The 19,637-nt window shown below is 31.5% G+C and overlaps 1 protein-coding gene and 1 long non-coding RNA gene across 7 annotated transcripts in view; both read right to left on the bottom strand.

Moving 5' to 3' along the window:
* LOC102673536 (disco-interacting protein 2) overlaps nucleotides 1-19,637 on the bottom strand; it is a 53,337-nt gene that overhangs the window by 24,118 nt on the left and 9,582 nt on the right. For 2 of the 6 annotated variants that reach the window (XM_031514557.1, XM_031514559.1), the window contains exons 1-3: nucleotides 12,547-14,230; nucleotides 10,661-11,529; nucleotides 5,221-5,292 (exon numbers count right to left, since the gene is read on the bottom strand). In XM_031514557.1, coding sequence (XP_031370417.1) covers nucleotides 5,221-5,292; nucleotides 10,661-11,529; nucleotides 12,547-13,367 — 1,762 coding nt within the window. In that variant the 5' untranslated portion in view covers nucleotides 13,368-14,230. Of the gene's footprint in view, nucleotides 1-5,220; nucleotides 5,293-7,700; nucleotides 7,720-10,660; nucleotides 11,530-12,546; nucleotides 14,232-19,637 lie in introns of those variants that run through there. The other 4 variants (XM_006624431.2, XM_006624432.2, XM_031514558.1 and 1 more) reach the window with 3 other exon arrangements.
* Nucleotides 14,537-17,500, bottom strand: LOC116186634. The gene is made up of 2 exons (XR_004151650.1): nucleotides 16,275-17,500; nucleotides 14,537-14,955 (listed from the first exon to the last, which is right to left on the bottom strand). It is a non-coding gene; the product is annotated as an uncharacterized LOC116186634 (long non-coding RNA).

Genomic DNA, 19,637 nt, shown 5'->3' with positions numbered 1-19,637 from the left:
CGACCCCGACGCCGACGCCAACGCCGACGCCGACGCCCCCACCACCAACACCACCACCACCGCTTCCATAACCTGTTCTCTCGACCCCTCCGATACCGAGGATGCCGACACCTCCTCCATCCTTTCCAGCCCCTGTGTGCCACACACGTGCATATGCAAAAAAGCCACCCTCCAGACTCTTCTCTTCTCGTTCCGATTCTCAAACACGGATTGGGAGGAGAGGGGGACTCGCCAGCTAGTTTCTCACTTCTCCGTACTCGTTCTCTTTACCATTGGTTAGATTGTACATTGTATACACAGTAGTAGAGGAAAAGTATTCATAGAGTGATACGTTTAGTTTAAAAAGTCATAACTTCGATTGTGCAGGATGTTGGTATATTCATGAAAGGGTCGATTGTAGTGTATCTTTGGAGGGTCGATTCCAAGAGGCTAAAATAAACGGAAAAGTTGATGCACAAGAGTGTTGATCGAAGCTTATTTATGAGCAATTTAAATTCGCGTTAATGAGAATAAGACTTTTTTATATTACATATTATAATGTGATAAATATTCTTTGATAGAAATTTTTATATATCAATTTTTTCCTAGATATTTTTTGTTTCCAAACGTGCCCAAAAAATATATTATGTAACGTTGTGTTAATATTTAATAATTTTATAAATAATAATATTTAAAAGACAGATTAGAATTAATGATAGATAACTGAGTCAAAATGAAAATTACAGTAAATGTTAAATAATTAAATATGTAATATTTTTTTTTTAATATTATTGTTAAGCTTCTATTTATAAAAAAATTTATATATTATGTTGAATTTTTTTAAGAAGTTATATTAAAGTTACCGTAGATCAATTATAAAGTATTTACTAATCTAAATATATAATATCTGCAAATTAATTGAATTAATTTTCTAAATTTTATATAATTGCCTTTCGAATAATATTATATAAACAAAAATGATTATTTGACCTTGATTTTAAATTTGAACTTCAATTTAAAAATTATGATTTTTTTTATAAATTCTTCTATTTCGAACATTCTGATTTTGAATGAAAAAAAAAAATCTTAAAAATATTAATATTAAATATTTTTATTAGTTTCAATAACATTTTATAATATTTTGTTGATTACATTTATGTAAGATATATTTTTAAAAAACTTTTATAACTGTAAATCTTGGTTCAAACTAAGTCATTAAATTATTAAAAATAACGATATTACGATCAAAAATTTTTCATTTTTTTAAAATCATATAATCATTTGAACACTGTTTATGGTTACGGTCACGGTTTGTTCGATTCTGATTCGACGACATTAGAATAGAGCTAATGCTTACGCGCAAGTCACGCTCCATGGAATTTAATAACGTTCGAGCGAACCGTGACAATATCGTAACCACCGGTGTAAATCGAGCTTGGATCGCGTTCGCTCCCGTGTATATACGATATCTTTTCTCTTTAATAGAATCACGCCCATCATTGCACTGAAGCGAGGAATTTCGATTATTTTCATCGATCTTTTCTTCGAAATTGTCACGTAGGACTAGAACATTCAAATTTTTAAAAGGGACACTAACCTCTTCGATACAGTGTTAGTCAACTGCACAAAATATAACGCGAAATATTTTTTTATAAAGCATTAGTTTTATAATATCATATACTATAATAAATAATAATAATAAATAACTAATTTTTAATAAATAATAGAAATAATATGAAAGTATAATAAAATCACAAATTATATTATGACAAATATATTATTGATTATTAAGTTTATATCTGTACATTTAGTGACATCTAGTGACTGTTGATTTAAGTCAATATTCATATTGAATAGGTTAATCAAGTATGATTTTACAAACAAGTTTAATGTACTAAAACTGATATTTTTTCAATTTTTCAATTATATATCAGTTAGTTAATAGATTATAGTTATATATTTTATGAAAAATACACAAAAAAGATCATAAATTTTGATTCTATCATATTGACGAATGTTTATTCAAAACCGATGAAATAATGAATACAATGGCATGACAGGATAATTATTGGTTATACGTAATATGTTCTTAGGCAGAAGTTATTTTTTGTTCACGTATTTCTAATACAGTCATAAATTAAAAATAACAATAAATCATTGATGAGAAGAACGAATTATAACTTGGAAAATTACTTAATATCTACATAAATTTTTAGCCATCATTTTTAGTTTTAAAACCTATTTTATTACTCACAAAATATATTATTTATTTTTCTTAATTACTTGTGTTATATTGTATCAATAATTGGTCGTTTGAACTTCATTCTATTTCAATTATTACAAATGTCTCAAAAATAAATTACATTTATAAATTTTTCTTTTTTTTTAGCTCTTTGAAAGAAGAAATGGTAAAATATTAATTTTTATACATCTTTATATCTTTATATATCAAATTTTTCTTACTTGAAAAATTCGATAAGATTAAATTTTTATAAATAAAAATTTTATCTTTTTTTTTAAATTACCGAGATTCAATTATATTTATAATCTCAATTATTTAAATCTCAATTAAATCCAAGTTTAATATCACCAAGAATTATCCAAATTTCAAATTTCGAAAACGATAATCGGACCGTTTTCTCTCTTTGCAAGATCCAAAATAAGACTTACTTAGCCATTAAAAAACTCGCATCGTCCAGTTTAACATTATTTTTCATTATGTATCCTCGTCGAGTATACAATGAAAAAGGGGCACGGTTCGAAGGTTTGCGAATGGGCTATAAGCAACAGCGTGTATCGTCGAGATTATAATCAAGTTAAAAGAAATACAGCGGTACTGAGGATAACAAATTTCCGCGTGGAGGAAAATGATTGGAAAACCACGGATCGAACGTGACTCCAACTACCGAGAAAATTGTCTTTGCTCGAGAGTCGCGTACGCGACAATAGTTGTACAGAGTGTATAACGAACGGATAACGCGGAAATAGCTCTTCCGCATGCAGGTACAGTTAAACAGTATGTATATTGCAACTGATTACAGCGGTTCGAGCGATTGCAGCTGTAGCCATGGACTGTTGCCGAAGGCGTGATCGTGGCAAGGGCAAACTCGTAGGCATTTAGCATTAAAACTATTAAAATATAGGTAAAAATATATGGTTACAGGTATATAAATATAATTTTTATCTGTCAAATGATCGATTTTTAATTTGTTAATTGCATTTGATGAATATATCAAATTGGTTGTACAAAAAATCTATTTTTACTGAATCAATCAAATAATCGATTTTTAATTTCTTTGTGTTTGAATATATTCGTCAATTATATAAAATTTATTTCTCTAGAATCGACCATATTTATTAGTTTTTAACATGTTATTTGTTTGACAAGTAAGTATACTTGTCGTGCGAAAAAAAAAATATTTTTTGCTATTTGAATTAAAATTTTAATGAAATTAAAAAGTATTCAGGTTTTTTATTTATATTTTTAAGTTTTTAGAATTCTGAAACGACAATGAAATAAAAGGATAACAAAATAAAAAAATTGATTTAAAAAAATGATGAAATATAATGATCAATATTATTTTTGAACAAAATTTAAGCAGTAAAATTATTCATTTTTCGGAAAAAAATAACTGTAACTTCATCATAATTTACATAATAATTTTATAAATGTATTGATTCTGATAAATATATATATTTTATACTATCATATCTTAATGTTAATTATATACACAAATATATATTTCTAAAATAAAATTATATATATTAATATAATTAATAAACTATTTTAATAAACTATTCTGCAAAAATAAAATATTACAATAAATTTAAAAAAAAAAAGATTTCTAATTACTCATAATATAAATATATATACATACTTCAACTATGTTATATTAGAATGATTCCATTATTTAATAAAAATAAAAAAAGTTGAAAGATTCATGTAGTAAACATGTAGTAATATTCTTTAATTGCGAAAGCACGTAGTATTATCGTGAAAGCGATAAGGCCGTTAAATTGGCGGGAAAATATTTGGCGCGAACGAGTACGGAGACCCTGAGTGCTTGATAAGGGGATTGTGTAAGAGAGAAAAACCGGTAGAAGGTGACGGATGGAAAACGATGGCCGGAACGAAGAATAACGCTGTCATGTTCTCTACGTTTCTTCTTTTATTCCCATTACGATTGCATGTACCAGCATTGTGTGTGGAACGCAATGCCCGTGTCTCTTGAGAATCGGAACGTGATTAATATTACGAACGACTAGAGAGAGAATGAGAGACTGGTTGCGTCTGGATGTGGCGCAATAGACGTGCGCGAGATTATCGCGCATGCTAGCACAGACCACGAGGACGAGAAGCTCTCGTACGTAATGCAACATACGTAAGGCTATTTCATGACAAAATTAACCTCTGTATGAGCAATAAGATAATATTTCTATATTTCATATTTTTGATAATTTTTTACATTTTTGATAAAATATCGCAAAATTGTTTGAATATTTTTGAAATCGATATTTTGCTATTTTATAATATCTGATTGGAAGTTAAATATTTATGAGGATATTTATTTAGAATCCAAATTATATATTTGATCTTATTTTACAAACGAATAATAAAAGTTTTATTAAAAAAAAAAAAGAACAAAAAGAAATAATTAAAGTTCAATTGGTATTATCTCACTCGATTTTTTTTCAATAAAAACAAAAATAAATTTCGATACAATCAAATCATAATAAGAATCACATTCGTTTTATAATGCAAAATTTCAATTCTGAATTTCTTTTACAGTTATGATTGCCCACATAGGAATTAAATCAAAGAGAAAACCATCAATTCGTCACACTTTCTTTTTGAATGCTCGTTACTTTGCCGTGGATCATCAATGATTCTTTCTAAACATTATAATAGAGTCTCTTTCGAACATATACTGTTTTAGTGTTTTTCATCGATGATTCATATGGCGAGAAGGCGAGAGACAAAGTCAAATGGTTGTCACTAGTAGAACAAGTCGATAAACGCGGTAGACGATAAATCACCGGTACTTGTCCGCGGTAAAAATAAAATGTCGGACTAGCGAAATAGCGCATAAATCCCCCTGGTGGCGTAGAAAAGAATTATCGCTGCTACGATTTCATCATGAGCTTCTCGTTCACGCGTGCGCTGTTCGATAAGGATGAAATGATGATGAACATGATTCGTTCGCTAAGATTCCTTGCGAGCAAAAGAGAGATCCGACTTACCCAGTTGCTTTGAGGCATACTGTTGTAATAGACGTGTCCGTTTCTTCTCATAGCCCTTTTGCGTAATATCCCCTAGAACAGTTAAAATTACAATTAACGTACTCGGAAATATTACAAATGTATCTATGAATATGAATGATTCTAATTAATATATACAAAAATAGCATTTCAAATAGCAATCAATCGTTCGAAATAACGACATTCGATACAATTTACAATTAACATTATATAAGATTAATCGAATAAAAGCGATATGTTAAAAGAAGACCATTATGCGATTAATAATTGCGTATTCTCAAAAATAAATAAATAAAAGGATTGCACGTTGAATCGTGTTCTCGAACGAATAGCTAAATAAGAAAGATCAATTTCTCAATGCTCTTTTCCATCGAAACGATTTCTGCTGTGACTGAAAAAGGATGTATTTCGATAGCTTCTGGCGCGATCTCGTTTCGGGGTAATTTCTTCGCAGCACAGAACCCGTGGAATTTCGAGGACGATCGGTGAACCCAAGTCGTTACGTTTAGAGTGGTAGAAATTGCTTCGAAAATTCTCAGGGAGACGAGTTGTAAACGGAGACACCTGGCTGAAAGTCACCTCGCTAAATGTAAACCAATGAAATTTTCCGAGAAAAGGAATTCTCAAGGCGCCTCGGATACGCAAATTTACTAGACCTGTTCTGGAATAACATTCTTCGAGTCATGGGGTGCCTTTCCATGATGCAATACTACCTAATACAATTAATCTATAGTAGGTTAATTACTCGCAATTAGATAAGTTTTTTTTTACAATAACACCAACCGGTTCAAAAAAATTTAATGCACGATTCCTCAAATAAAAAAAAATAAAAAAAAAATAAAAAAAATTGCATCTTAGACTCATTTTTTAATTATTCACAATCAGAGACAATATCCCAACTTCTTTATCTTCTATATATTTGTTCTTGTAAAGAAATTTTTAATTGTCAATAATTAAAAATAAAAACAATTTTTTAAAATAGAAAAACAATTTTTTACTTTTGAATTGATATATACATACATATATATATAACTTGTATAAAATAAAAACATTTATGACTGCATTTTTGTTAGTATATTATAGAAAAAAAATTTATCGCCTCAACAAAAACTTAACGAAAGAAGTTTGAGCATTAGGAATTTCAAATAATATGCACAATAATATATCGTATATAGATATGAAAAGGCATTATTTGCATCAATGATGAATAATTTTGCAAGGAAATAACGATAAACAAGTTTTTCATTCGCAAAATTCCAGAATGGGTATGTATTGTAAATTTCTGCATCGCAACAAGTTTGCCCACGTGTCTTATACGATGCGAAACGAGTTGGCATGCTGGCGTCACGCCTCGTAACTCGAGAAAATGCCTAGAATCGATCGGCTAACGGCCGAGACACGATTTTTCCAGGTAGGAGCACCGGCACAAAACGAAACTAGGCCATGCAACATTATCACTGAATTTATTTCAACGAGCACGGATATCTATATCCCAATTATCCAATTTTCTACGTAAATTATGTGTTTTATATATATCAAATAGAATTCCGGTCCTATAAACTTTATTTATATGAACGAAGGTTTCAATGATATCCGAGTATTTGAACTTTAGATCAAATTATTGAACTACTATTTTGCTGTATATTAAAACATTTTCAAATAATTCGTGTTCTACTATTACCAATTGTTACCTAACCTTCTTACACAAAAATCTTAAATAAGAATATATGGCGTGAGCGATTAGATTACATGTGCGTGAAGATTCCACGATTAAACTCAATTTTTATAATTACTGAATAAAATTGAACTACTTTAAAATAAACAGAATGCTATTAATATGCAATTATATCCTATCTGCAATATTTATTATTATATATATTTTATATCAAAAAAATAAAATAAAATAAAATAATAGTATAAAAATATAACATAAAAAATTAATTCAATTAAGAATTGCATAATTATTCTGTTACATGATACATTGAATGAAATATGAACTCTATTAATTGAACTTGAAAACTCTGAAACTAGATTATTAAAATTATAATGATGAGAATTCAACCGATAAAAAACGAAATGATCGATGATATATAATTCACGTTAAATGATCCGCTATATTTCAATTCAACTAATTTTCTTAAATTTATTTCAATTTTAATCGTAGACACGATTACAGTAATATCCCACGAAGCAATGTTCACAAGATTCGCAACCAGTTTGCGCCGACATTTCTACCATGAAAAAAAAAAAATGTCTTTGAACAATAACCCACGTTAATATGTACTACCGCATCTAGCAAGAGAAATGACTCAAGTGCCTGAAATTGATTCAATTGTCTTCGAAGCGTGCTGACGCCAAATTATGTAAATCAACGTGGATTTTCGATTCTGCTTCTAACTTATAGAAATGCTTAATATTCTGGATCTTGAATTGCAAATTAACCAACACTATCTCCCTCCTACTTTTTCGAAATACTTTCACGATTTAACGTTATCAAATATAATCTCTAAGGATACAAATGTATTCAAGAATATAAGTTCTTGAGAGTTGCACTTGAAAGTTATTTTTCGTGAGCACTGCACTTAAAAATAAAAGTTATTCTTGGACACTTCACTCAGTTAAATCGCCTAAGGATATTTAAGACTAAATTTTCGAACGTTCGAAAATTATTTTTTTTTTTTTCGAACATTAATGAATACTATATTGAGAATGACAATTAACAATTATTCTCCACATAATGTCTATTAATGAAAAATAAAACTTTTAGAAAATGAATAGCAAAATTATCACGTGCACGGCAAATCATGACTCGTAATACATCGTAACATAATAATAAAATAAATTAATGAATGTCACTTTGTTTCATAACAAAATTTTTTTCGTTTTTGTTATAAAATAAATTAATCAATCCAAAACAATATAGTTTTTCTAATTTGAATTATAAAATTATTGGATTATTTTTGATTTTTAAATAAAAAATATTATATTATAATATTATATACAATTGATTTTTAAATAAATAATTATTATTAATTTTATTTTTTATTATAATAATAACATATAAATCTTGCGAAATTCGACATTTACCGATAAAAGGTTAACTTAACCTAAAAATACGTAAGTGAAACTCCCGAGTATTTTTCAGTACTGGAAACTTAAGAGCATCAGTGTCTCCCTCTTTCGTTTATTTCACGCTAACACAGAATTCCTGTATCCACAGTCTGTTAAATTATTCTTAAATTTTTAATGCAAAGTATAATTGAAAAGAAGTTGAAAGAAAACGAGGAAATCAGTAGCTTAATGCAAAAACGATCTTCTTCCAAAATGGTAGTGGAAAGACTTAGCCAGGAGGCTAGACGTTGAGCAATGGAATACGAGCGTATATATCTCTACGGGCTATCTAACCGCTAGTTAAAATTATCGGTACGCGGATCGACTGGTCCTTCGGGCAAAGTGCATATTGTGCGCGGATCTATGAACGCGAACACGTCGAAGGGAATTATTGCACGCTCGAATTATGGTTACCATGCGGCTGAAGAATTTCTTTGCTGGGGATATATACCGGCAGATCCTGCATCTATTAAACGCTTGAGCCAGGACATTGACATCGACGTTCATAATTAACTCTTTAACCATAACGTATCTATTTTTATTGATCATATCTACAATGCTTAATAAATTAAATATAATCAAATCTAGCATTTTTTTCATCTTCAGAAATTGAATTGAATGTAAATCGGCGAGTGAGAAAATAAATATAATTAGAGAAAGTGAAATAAATTGCATATTAAAGAAATGCAAATAATCGTGATGTAAAGAAAAATTAATTTTCTATGAAGATAGTGAAATTGTTCGGATTCTTTGATAGATAAATTTTTAGAAATTAAAAATCCATACGTAGAAAATTTCCATTGAAAGAAGTGGAAAGATTTTTTTTTTTTAGATTTTATATTTGCCATATAATGATTAATAATTAAAAAAAATTGGAAATTTTAATTTACGCGTAGAAAATAAATAGTATTATAGAGTAAATATGGTAGCAATGATAAAAATTTCCAATAAGAAGAACGCATATATGGGCAAGAAGCAATCAAAGGTTGATAGGCATCCGATTGCATTCAAGAGACTCGAAGAAAGAAATTGGAAAGAGGCGGCGATTAATCGAACGTACGTGCACAGCTTTGAATCAAGTTTAACGGAGGCAAAAACCGCAATAAAACCAAACTGGGCGATTCTGTTACGTGATTAACGTCGATCAGGTGGAATACCAGACGAAAAGGAGACAGATTCGCAACTAATCTTAAGAAGTGACACAAAGTTTGTTGTTGAATCATCGTATTAACATAATACCAATAATTTGATTTCAATCGTCGTTAAAAGAAAAAATTAATTTCCATTAGCAAACTTTATACGACGTAGAAAGTAGTTTTTAAATAGATTAATCGATAAGTAAGTTATTTCTCTCTATTAACTTTTGCTCTAAAAAAGATATTTAAGTAATTATGCCACTAGATGGCTACATAGATGATTACAAAGAACTTTGTCGTTGCTGTAAATATCATTTCAATTGCATCAAGCAATCTTGCACATGGTTTGTTAAACATGAAACATATAATAGATATGTCGAAATGGAATTCATATATTTCAGATTTTTGAGGACAAAAAATTATTTCCAGCTTATTTTTATCATTTAGATATATCATGTTTTCACAAATGAAAATATTATTGGAAATTATTTTAACATGGATGACGAAGTGAGGTATACATCTTGTTTAAAATGTTAAGTAATCGAAATGGAAATTCTTTTAAGATGTAATGTATAAATTAGATCCACGTTTCGATCAATTTTTGCAGATGATGAAGTATTAGTTGAGAAATAGTATTTGAATGTACATAAATTTCTATTAGTTACATTAGCTATAAAATTATTTTATCATTTATACATTTTTTATATTTATTATTATTCCTCATTTATTCACATTCTTTTTAAAAGAAAAGAATAATCTTATTTATTAATAATAAACTCACATATATGAAACTATTGGAAAAAGCATTGTCGATAAAATTATTTCCAATTTCTAAAAAAAACAATAATTATTTATATCAATATCTTTTGCACCTGAAATTTTGATCCTTAGATTTTTCACTTATTTTGAACCATAAAATCTCCCTAACTTCATTTTTATCATAAATTATAGAATACATTATATACTATGAGGCAGCAATTTTCAATAAAATATATGTAAAAATATATTCAAATTTTGTTCACAGAATGTCTTAAAAATATTATTTAAGATACAATATATATATATATTTGTTGTGCAGTGAGATGAGAAAAGATTGAAAATCGTTGCCATAAAATAATAATCCGAAATATTGCGAACGTAATAATAATAAGATCGTCGTTTAGTTAGAATCTTACTGGGTCTTTTCCTCAAGGACGAACATTTTCGCACGAGAAAGACTGGCTGGCCGGAGGCCTTTCGAAGTTGAGATTTTCGCCTGAGAGGTCTTCTCCTAAGCCCCGACCTTTGCCTCTTTAAGTGTTGCTGCCTATGCATCGCGTGAGTGCTCTTCCTTCGTTCGAGATGATTGGTCGTTTCGTCCTCGGTTTCGCTGTCGGTAGACGAGAGACATCTGTAGTACAACGATGAATCTATTCTCGTCTTCTCTTTGCCAATGAGATTGCTCGAGCCCTTCGATAGAAAGCTGAGAAACTGGTTGCTGGCAAAGTAATTCGAAGTCATGGGTCGCCATATCGTTCTTCGCGCGAGGACCCCACTAGTTCGTAGCTCCTCAGAGAATAGTTTGTCTTCGTTAAAATCGCTAATCTTTGGTGCCCGACAAGCCGACGACGAGGAGGACGTCGCGCTAAAGGAACCTAACGAGGACGAGACCAACGAGTTCAAACCTCCTTCTCGTCTGTCGTTAAAATCCCCCGAAAGCAACAACTTCAGGTCGTCGAATTGGTCGTCCGACAAATTCGACGAATAATCGTCGATTCTCTCGATTACAGGAATTTCAGCCTCGGGAAAGTATCTTATCTCTCGCCAGACTCGCCTTTGACGTTTCGATCTACGCCTTTCCGGCGGGACGAACCACACCGGACTGTTCGAACGCGCCACGGGCTGAGGTTGAGGTTGAGATTTCTTTACCCTCTGAGACGTCCGCTTTCCACGGCGTCGTGAACTGGATCGCCTCGAGGCGTTCGTTCGCTTGAAGTAACCCTCCGCGCTTACGCTGGGCGATGGTTTCTTCGTTCTTCGGTTGAAGAAACCGTTTCTCGTACCCCTAAAGTCACGTTATCATCGAATTCACGTCTAGCCACCAAATTTTCGACCGATGAAATTGACGAAATATTTTAGTTCATCAAAAAATATAATCGAAAGATATTTCAATCTTGGATAATAGTATTTGAAAAAAATGAATAAAAATATTTGCACGAGACTATTTATTCGGTGTTAAATTAAATTCGGTTTTATTATAGTATAAATTTTTTGAATTTTTATCAAATATATATTTCTATAGATTTCGATATACAGAATGGAAAAATTATACTCTTAATTGTATTTCGCAATTCACTGGTTTAATTGCATTTCAAGTTACGAATTTTTATCACATCTGCTTGAAAACATTAGAGTATAAGTTAAAATTATCTCTCAAACAATTAATTAAAATAATTTCATATAATTAATATTATATAATTATTTATTTAATGAAAAATATATTAAATATTTTAATATTATTATAATCAATAATGTAAAATTTGAATTTGGCACACTTCTATTATTATTATTATTATTATTTAATTATTAAATATAATTAGATAAATATTCAACATGGCATAAAAATTCTTTAAACATTCATAACTTTCCATGCAAGCAATAAATTAAATCAACAATTAAGATCATCATTTTCAGATTCTGTACGTTAAAATTTTTAAAAAAATATATAGTAAAAAGTGTAAAAATTTTTTACAAAAATTTCATTCATTAATAAAAAATATAAGAAAATTTATTTTTCAAATAAATTTTTTTGATAATTTAATTATGTAAAAAAATAATAAAAAAATTAAAATAATGATACATTTATCTAATTGAAACTATTTTAATTGTTTCCAAAACTTTTTACTCAAGAGATATATACTCAGCACTAATTTTAAATTGTGAAATTGTAAAATCAAATTAAAATTTATAAATTTACACATTTGCAATTTTTTCGTTTTTTATGGAAACTTTTTACTTTCACATTTCGCAATTTCATCGTCGACATAAATTGTGTCGATTAATAAACACAAGTGATAATAACCCTGCACGAAAATCAGCCAACTTGGCGATTCTCAAGGAAAAGCCGAATGCAGATGTGATATCTTTTCCAGTGACACTTTTCTCAGGAGCGGAAACTGTCCGCGCCACAGTAGGCTGAGGTTTCCTCTCTTTGAGCGCACTATCCAAAGAGTGGTGTATAGATGGTCCCGAGGATGAAGGGAAGGGCATAGGTACCGCATCTCTCCATATTCTACCAAGATTAATACTGACGCTAGGAGGCCCTTCGATAAATGGTTCCTGAACCTGCAGGATATCTTGATGATTGTTTTTTTCTTGAATCGTCTCGTTCGATATTCTGAAAGGCTTGGAAGCTAATACCGGCGATGCATCTAAATCGAGAACTTTTAAATCTTCAGCCACGTGATCGGCCTCGATCTGTTTTTGAAATTTCGGAATATTGTTCTTTCCTAAAATGTTATGCTGTTTATTTTGTTTGTTCTGTTGTTGTTCTCGATGCACCTCGTCCAATTTCTCGCGCGAGGACGAACTGACACCTTGCAACCATTCGTCGTAACTGATCGACTCGCGACTTAAAGTATCGTCTTGAAGTTTCTTCGGTTTCTGTTCGTTTATTATCGTCTGCTTCTCGATAGATTTTTCGTCTAACTTTGTATCGATAGAGGGCGCAACAGTCGACGGCTCCAAGCTCTTCTGAAGCTTGTTACGTCGCTTGCCCCGATCTAGATAACTTTTTCTTATCGATATCCTTTTGAAGGACTCGCTGCGCTTGAAGGATGGCTCGTTACGGTCCTTCTTGCGGCCGACGAGCCTCCTCAAGTTCTCAAAGGACAGTGGTCTCATGAGTCCGGCCCTTCTTCTCCACTCAAACGATCGTCGTCGTGTTCATTGTTCACTTTTTATCCCTTTGCCGTATCCTCGACGCGTCTTCGTGACTTTTTCTTCAAATACCTTGATCTCATGTGTATATATTGGCAATTTCTCCTTCTATCTATTTTACACACTTACGTTACTTTATACTTTCTTGAATTACACCGGGCCGAAAGGAAATTTACCAAGAACGAGCATTCTCCGTTTACATTCTACGTCTTTCGATTTATCTCGGTTTCCGCTTCGAGTTATCTTGTACCGGGAATCGAATATCCTTTCGAAGCAATCGCCAAACGATTCCTCGCGAATGGAGGATTCGTTTTCGTTCTTCCAACAAACCATGCGTCCACTTCGAGTCCTTATCTCGTTACGAATAGCCAGAGAGAGAAGAGAAGAGAGAGAAAGAGAAAACGAGAAAGAGAGAGATAGACTACGAGGCTGCACTGGTTCTCCAGGTATCTCTCTCTTCCTCATTTGTATCGTAGTTCTTCTACTCTTTTCTGTCTCTCTCGATTGCTTGGCAAACGTACACGCTTGCGCGTTTCTGCGATCTTAAGGTGCAACTCCCGAGGTCTTCCAGTCGCGAATCACCATGGCTTTCCTTTTTCGACGTGCTGTAAGTCCAATCGTTCTTTCTTTCTTTCTTTCTTTCTTTATTCTTTTCGTACAATTGCCACTTTATTGAACAAAGATTCTTCGGCAAAATAGATAGCGATTCGGTAACCAGATCGAATAGACGTCTTAAGAAAAATTAAAGTTAAGTTGTTACAAGATTAATTCGAGATAATGCGGTTTCAACGTTAACACTCAAGGGCAAAACCGTCTTCCTGTTACGTTCTGCCTCAAGGAAACTATGATTCGATAACAGTAACCGCGGTGTATACCACGATTAATATCGTGAATCAACCACCGCAATATTTATTTCAACAATATTTATTTCAAATTAGTTTGATGGTTTCGAAAAAGTAGATTTTTTTTTAGGTTAGATTCGGCGAATGTTTCGAAAAAGTAGATTTTTTTTAGGTTAGATTCGGCGAACTTTTCGAAAAAGTAGATTTTTTTTTAGGTTAGATTCGACGAACATTTCGAAGAAACACCTTAATTCACACAATAATTTCAATTGGTATTCAAAACTGATGTTCTTTTGTACGTATATGCACTTCATCCGAAAGCATCTAGAATCGTTGAAAAGATATTCGACGATACTTTCTCCGCCCTCAAACGATTACGACATTGATTTCATCCTTTCCTTCGCCATATACGTTGTTGTCAAATATATATATATATATATTTATTATTTTATATTAAAATGAATCACCAATCAATTCTCATTTGAAGAAATATTATAAACACTGAACAATCACTGAATTTTATTTTACAAACATATACAAAATTTCAAACCACAAATCTAATTATTATACACACTATCATTATATATCGATTCCAAGAAAGATGATTCTTCAATTTCGTTTTTTTCTTCAATATCACAAAGTTATTGATATTACGCTGAAACGGCAACGTCACGTCACATACCGGCCTCGAAAGCATGGCTGACCAATCGCTACCTGACCAATCGTTTTTATAAATAAGAAAAGTGCAAGCATAGTATTTGTAGATAGAATTTCCACTAGACTCTTCTTTTTGATTTATACATGAATGAAAATATTTACACATTCTACAACAAATTACTAAATTCATCGTTCTATTACAAAAATTGTTCTATTATACGAATTGTTTATATATCGATAAAAATAAATTATACAAAAAACGATATTATAAGAATAAAGAAAAAGAAAATTTTGAATTGATACGCCAACACATTAAATTCGAATCGAGATATTTAGTAATATTTTATTCTATTTCAAACGAATTTTAAATAAAAGGAAGATATACGATCATATAGTATCAGTTTTTTCCGGTTTAGTATTCGCAAATTTTTTTCTGATGGCTTGATGATTAATGTTTGTATGATCATCAAAATAATTATACGAATGTATATTGCATATTGTGTACATAAATCAATTTTATCTTTCAATCCAGATTTATATTTTTAAAAATTTTAATAGAATTATATAATTTAATTTAATAATATTTTAATTGAATTTAATACGTGATACAATTTACACAAAGATAACTATAAACAATTACACAAAGTATATAATATAATAATAATGAATTATATATAAAAGAATTATATAAAAACAAATGAAATGAATATATAAGAAATATTAGAAATTTTTGTTAAAAAGATTATGTTAAAAAAAGAAAATTAATTTTTGTGTTCAAAAAAATCCATCGTGCAAATATTATTTCTATAAAATCGGAAAAAACTCGTTTGTTTCTCGAATTCGCGCCCATGAGAGTCTATGTATTTCACAAATTTTTCTTCTCTTTTTTACGATATTTTTTGTCAATAGCAAAAAAAGTTATAATTATGGAATTCATTTTAATTTTCAATCTCGATTGCGTTTCGTTTATTGATTTGCGACTTATTGTAGTAATACGCGACATAATATTACATTCACAAATACTTAATATCAAGACGTTCTCGAAAACTCACATCTTTCAAGTCAAAGTGAATAATTGAGAAAGAGAAGAAAAATAAAAAGGTATAAACAATAAAAGAAAAATGATTTAAAAAAAAAACAAAATGGTAAAAATAGATATAGTGGTACAGTAATATCAAACGCTGTAATGGTAATAGCAATAAAGAAATAGGGGGAAGAAAAACAGAAAAGAGAAGAAAAAAAAAGTAGAGCAGCGATAGTAGCGGCACTAGTAGTATAAGCAAGAGTATCAGCGTGATGCACGTAGGAAGCAAGGGTAGCAGCCGGTTGGTATGTGCGCGTTTATGTGTGTATGTGTGTATACGAGGCGTACTCAAGGCGCAGAGCGTCGCGACGCGTGTCTACCCTTATCGCGGAGGGCAGAGGAACGAGCATCAGTCGAAGCACACGATCCCCTCGTCTCGTAAGGAGAAAAACTCTCGTAGTGCGCGTAGTCGAAGTCGCGTCGAATCACTGGCATTTCGCGAGCTCTCGACGCTGCACCTCTCCCTGGCTCACGAGAGAACCGCCACGGATCCGGCGAAAGAGAAATAGAGAGGGACCGAGGGATCGGTCGGACGGGTGAGCGGGAGGGAAAAGAGAATGATAGAAAGAGAGAAAAGACAGCGGAGAGAAGTGGCCTCAGGGAAGCGGGCCTTGGTTAATAAAAGACACGCTGCGAAACAGAGAAGGAAAGAAGGAAAGGAACGAGGGGGGGTAAGGAGCGGTAGTGGTGGTATGCCGTCCGTCCACTCTCGCCTGCACATTCTACTCTCTTACTTCTCTCGCAGCATCCCACTCTCCTTCCTTTCCTTTGCCCCTTTTCTATCTTCTCTACGTAAGTCCATCTTCTTCCTTCTTTTCTTTCTCTACTCTTACCTTTTTCCTTTTCATTCTATCTCTTTCTCTCTTTCTATATTTCTCCTTCTCTTCGCTCCGTCGTTTCCCGTTGCTCTCCTCCACACCGCTCCGCCCTCCGGGCAAGACAATCTTTCTCTTTCTTTCTTCGCATTGCCTCTTTCTGTCCCTTCTCTCGTGTATATGCTCGCCTCGCGGGTTCCAAGACTATCCGAGCTTTTCTTTCTCATTTTCATATTACACGCCGGTTTTACCGTCTCGCTCATACTCATGCGGTTTTCTTAAGGCGGATTTAGAAAGATCGTGAATCGGATAGAGAATCTAGCGATGCGAATGATGCCCAAGCGGTATCGATAATTTTTACCCGTATAGTATACATCTTTCTCGCGAAGAGACTGCGATCGTGTACGAATCATGCTGGGGATCAAATGCATCCGATTCGTGGCCGATACTATTGGATACTATTGGATACTCGTTGCCGGCAAAAATCTTGTCACAATTACTCGCTCTTGTGAAACGCTTCAGTATTATTAATAGAAACGAAGGGCAATTCCGTGAACGCTTTTATGTCAACATTTGCTACTTATATTATATATTTTTATTATATATTTTATTATATATTTCTTTTGATTATTATCTTAATTGATAAATATGATTTTAGTTTCAATTACTTCAGTAAATTTTTCCTATCTTTTTTCATTTGATTGCTAATTTATTGAAAAAATATAATGCTTAGCAAATGATTTCATCTTGCCTTTAAGTTAGAATGTCAAGGCATTGTAAATCGATGTATATAATATTCATTTATAATATCTAATGCTTTGCCAGAGTAGGTGAGAAAGTAACATGAAATTAAGGTTTAACGTTAAATGCGATCATTATGTTCTTACGTGATTTTAGAGAAGCAAGAAGCTGTTGTTTGTCCTATTTAACTATACTGTTCTGTTTCTTTAAACTTTTTTATAAATATTTCAAAAAATAATTGATGATAAAATATGAAATTATTTTTACAGTTTTTATTTAAAAAGATTAGTAATTATATACAGATTGATAAGAAAAACGAGTTCATAACTTTAAAAATAAATAGTATAGTATTTATCAATTGAAGAAACAAAAACGTTAATAATATGAAATAAAAAAATTAATATTTTTAAAATTATTAAACATATAAAACATATTAAATTTTTTATTTTAATTAAAATGAATAACTTTTTTATTTAGGATGATTTAGGATCTAATGTTATGTAAAGATAACAGTTTAAAAAATTTTTTAAAAATTGAAAAGAAATATTGATATTAATTCTATATACAAATCATAATTGGATTAGAAGTTTCATCAAATCAAAATTCTAATTAGCGTTATTGTTGAAACAACAAAAATCTTCAATCATTAAAACGCGAGAATTAAAAAATTATTATAATAAAATATTCAAAATTTATGAGAGAAAGAGAAAAAAGTAATAGAAAGAAAGACTTCTCAAGCATCAAAGAAACTTTGTTCTTCAATTGGAATTGAAACGTGGTCCCCTTACAAGCAATGGTTGTAACAGAGCAGAAAGCATCGATGTTCGTTTTACGACGAAAAAAGGTTTAAATTGACGGGTTGATTGCACGGTGCTCTTCGACCTCCCACTCCCTAGCGCTAGGCCTTAACTACCAGAGACCCAAGAGCACATCGCTGTGCGTTTGTACTTTCCACGAATACAACTCGAAACGCCCACGCCCGATCATCTCGTGCAAGTAGCACGAAACTAGCGAAATCGACGCCTCGTGTAGAAAGCATGAAAATCCTTAGATCAAATTTTGTCACGAACTCGACTAGTCAAAAAATTTAATTCTTGTCGCGACAAATATGGTCATGAGAAAGAAATTGAATTTATTAGACATTATTTTATAAAATATTTTTATTTCGCAATTTGAAACCTTCGTACGAAAAAAAATATTATGCGTGATAAAAAAGAAAATGAGTTTTAAAGAAATATTGAATATTAAATGAATTCTAAAAAAAATATGTTTGAATAAAATTCAATTAGTCGGTAATAAATATACCAAAACAATGATAATAGCTGTTTAAAAGATTAACAAAACAATATAAAAAAGTTTATCACAGCAATTATCGCTTACTTATTAAAATAAAAGATTTTCTAATAAATTCTATTCTTATAAATATTTCTATTAAAAATTTTTCGAAATTTTCAGATTATTTAATCAAAATTAATTTTAATACAACATTCAACATGTATTTCAATACGAAAAATAATACAAATAATATGAATCTAAAACACAGAATTATCGCTTAATCGATGATGAAATTATTCAATGAATATCAGTAATACCGATTATAGTTTTTAGTTCATGTTAAAAACTAACGAGAAAAAAAAATTTGCAAATAATTCGCAATAAATTTGAAAAGAATCGATAACCGATAAAAATAATTTGGAACCTCGTTTCTTCTGATCGATAAAGGCGACACGTTGGATACGTAGTTTTCTATCGTGTATCGATATCGTCGGAAGGTGAGGAGGAGGGAAATAATAGCCGATAAGCGTGTGGTCTCTGGTACAAGACGTATATGCAACGAGGCCTCGATACGTACATGCAACTCAAGGCGATTTCAGGACGTTTACCCACGAAACCGACGACCTTGATCTTACAAACGGTCCACGAACGAGCTGCGACAGCAGCTGCACCGACACCGACGGATGCATTCCACCAGAGGGCAACCGCACCTGCGCCACCTAACCACAACTGCCGCACTTCTCTCTGCCGGACAATTCCTTCACGAATCCCTCTTGTTTACTAATTCCGCTGACCTCCCCACTCTCTTTTTCGGACCACG

This window comes from Apis dorsata, unplaced genomic scaffold (genome assembly GCF_000469605.1).
Source record: "Apis dorsata unplaced genomic scaffold, Apis dorsata 1.3 scaffold_1057, whole genome shotgun sequence".
NCBI classification, from domain to species: Eukaryota; Metazoa; Arthropoda; class Insecta; order Hymenoptera; family Apidae; genus Apis; species Apis dorsata.
The sequence above is the reverse complement of the archived record's forward strand: the minus strand, read 5'-3'. Positions and strand labels throughout refer to the sequence as shown.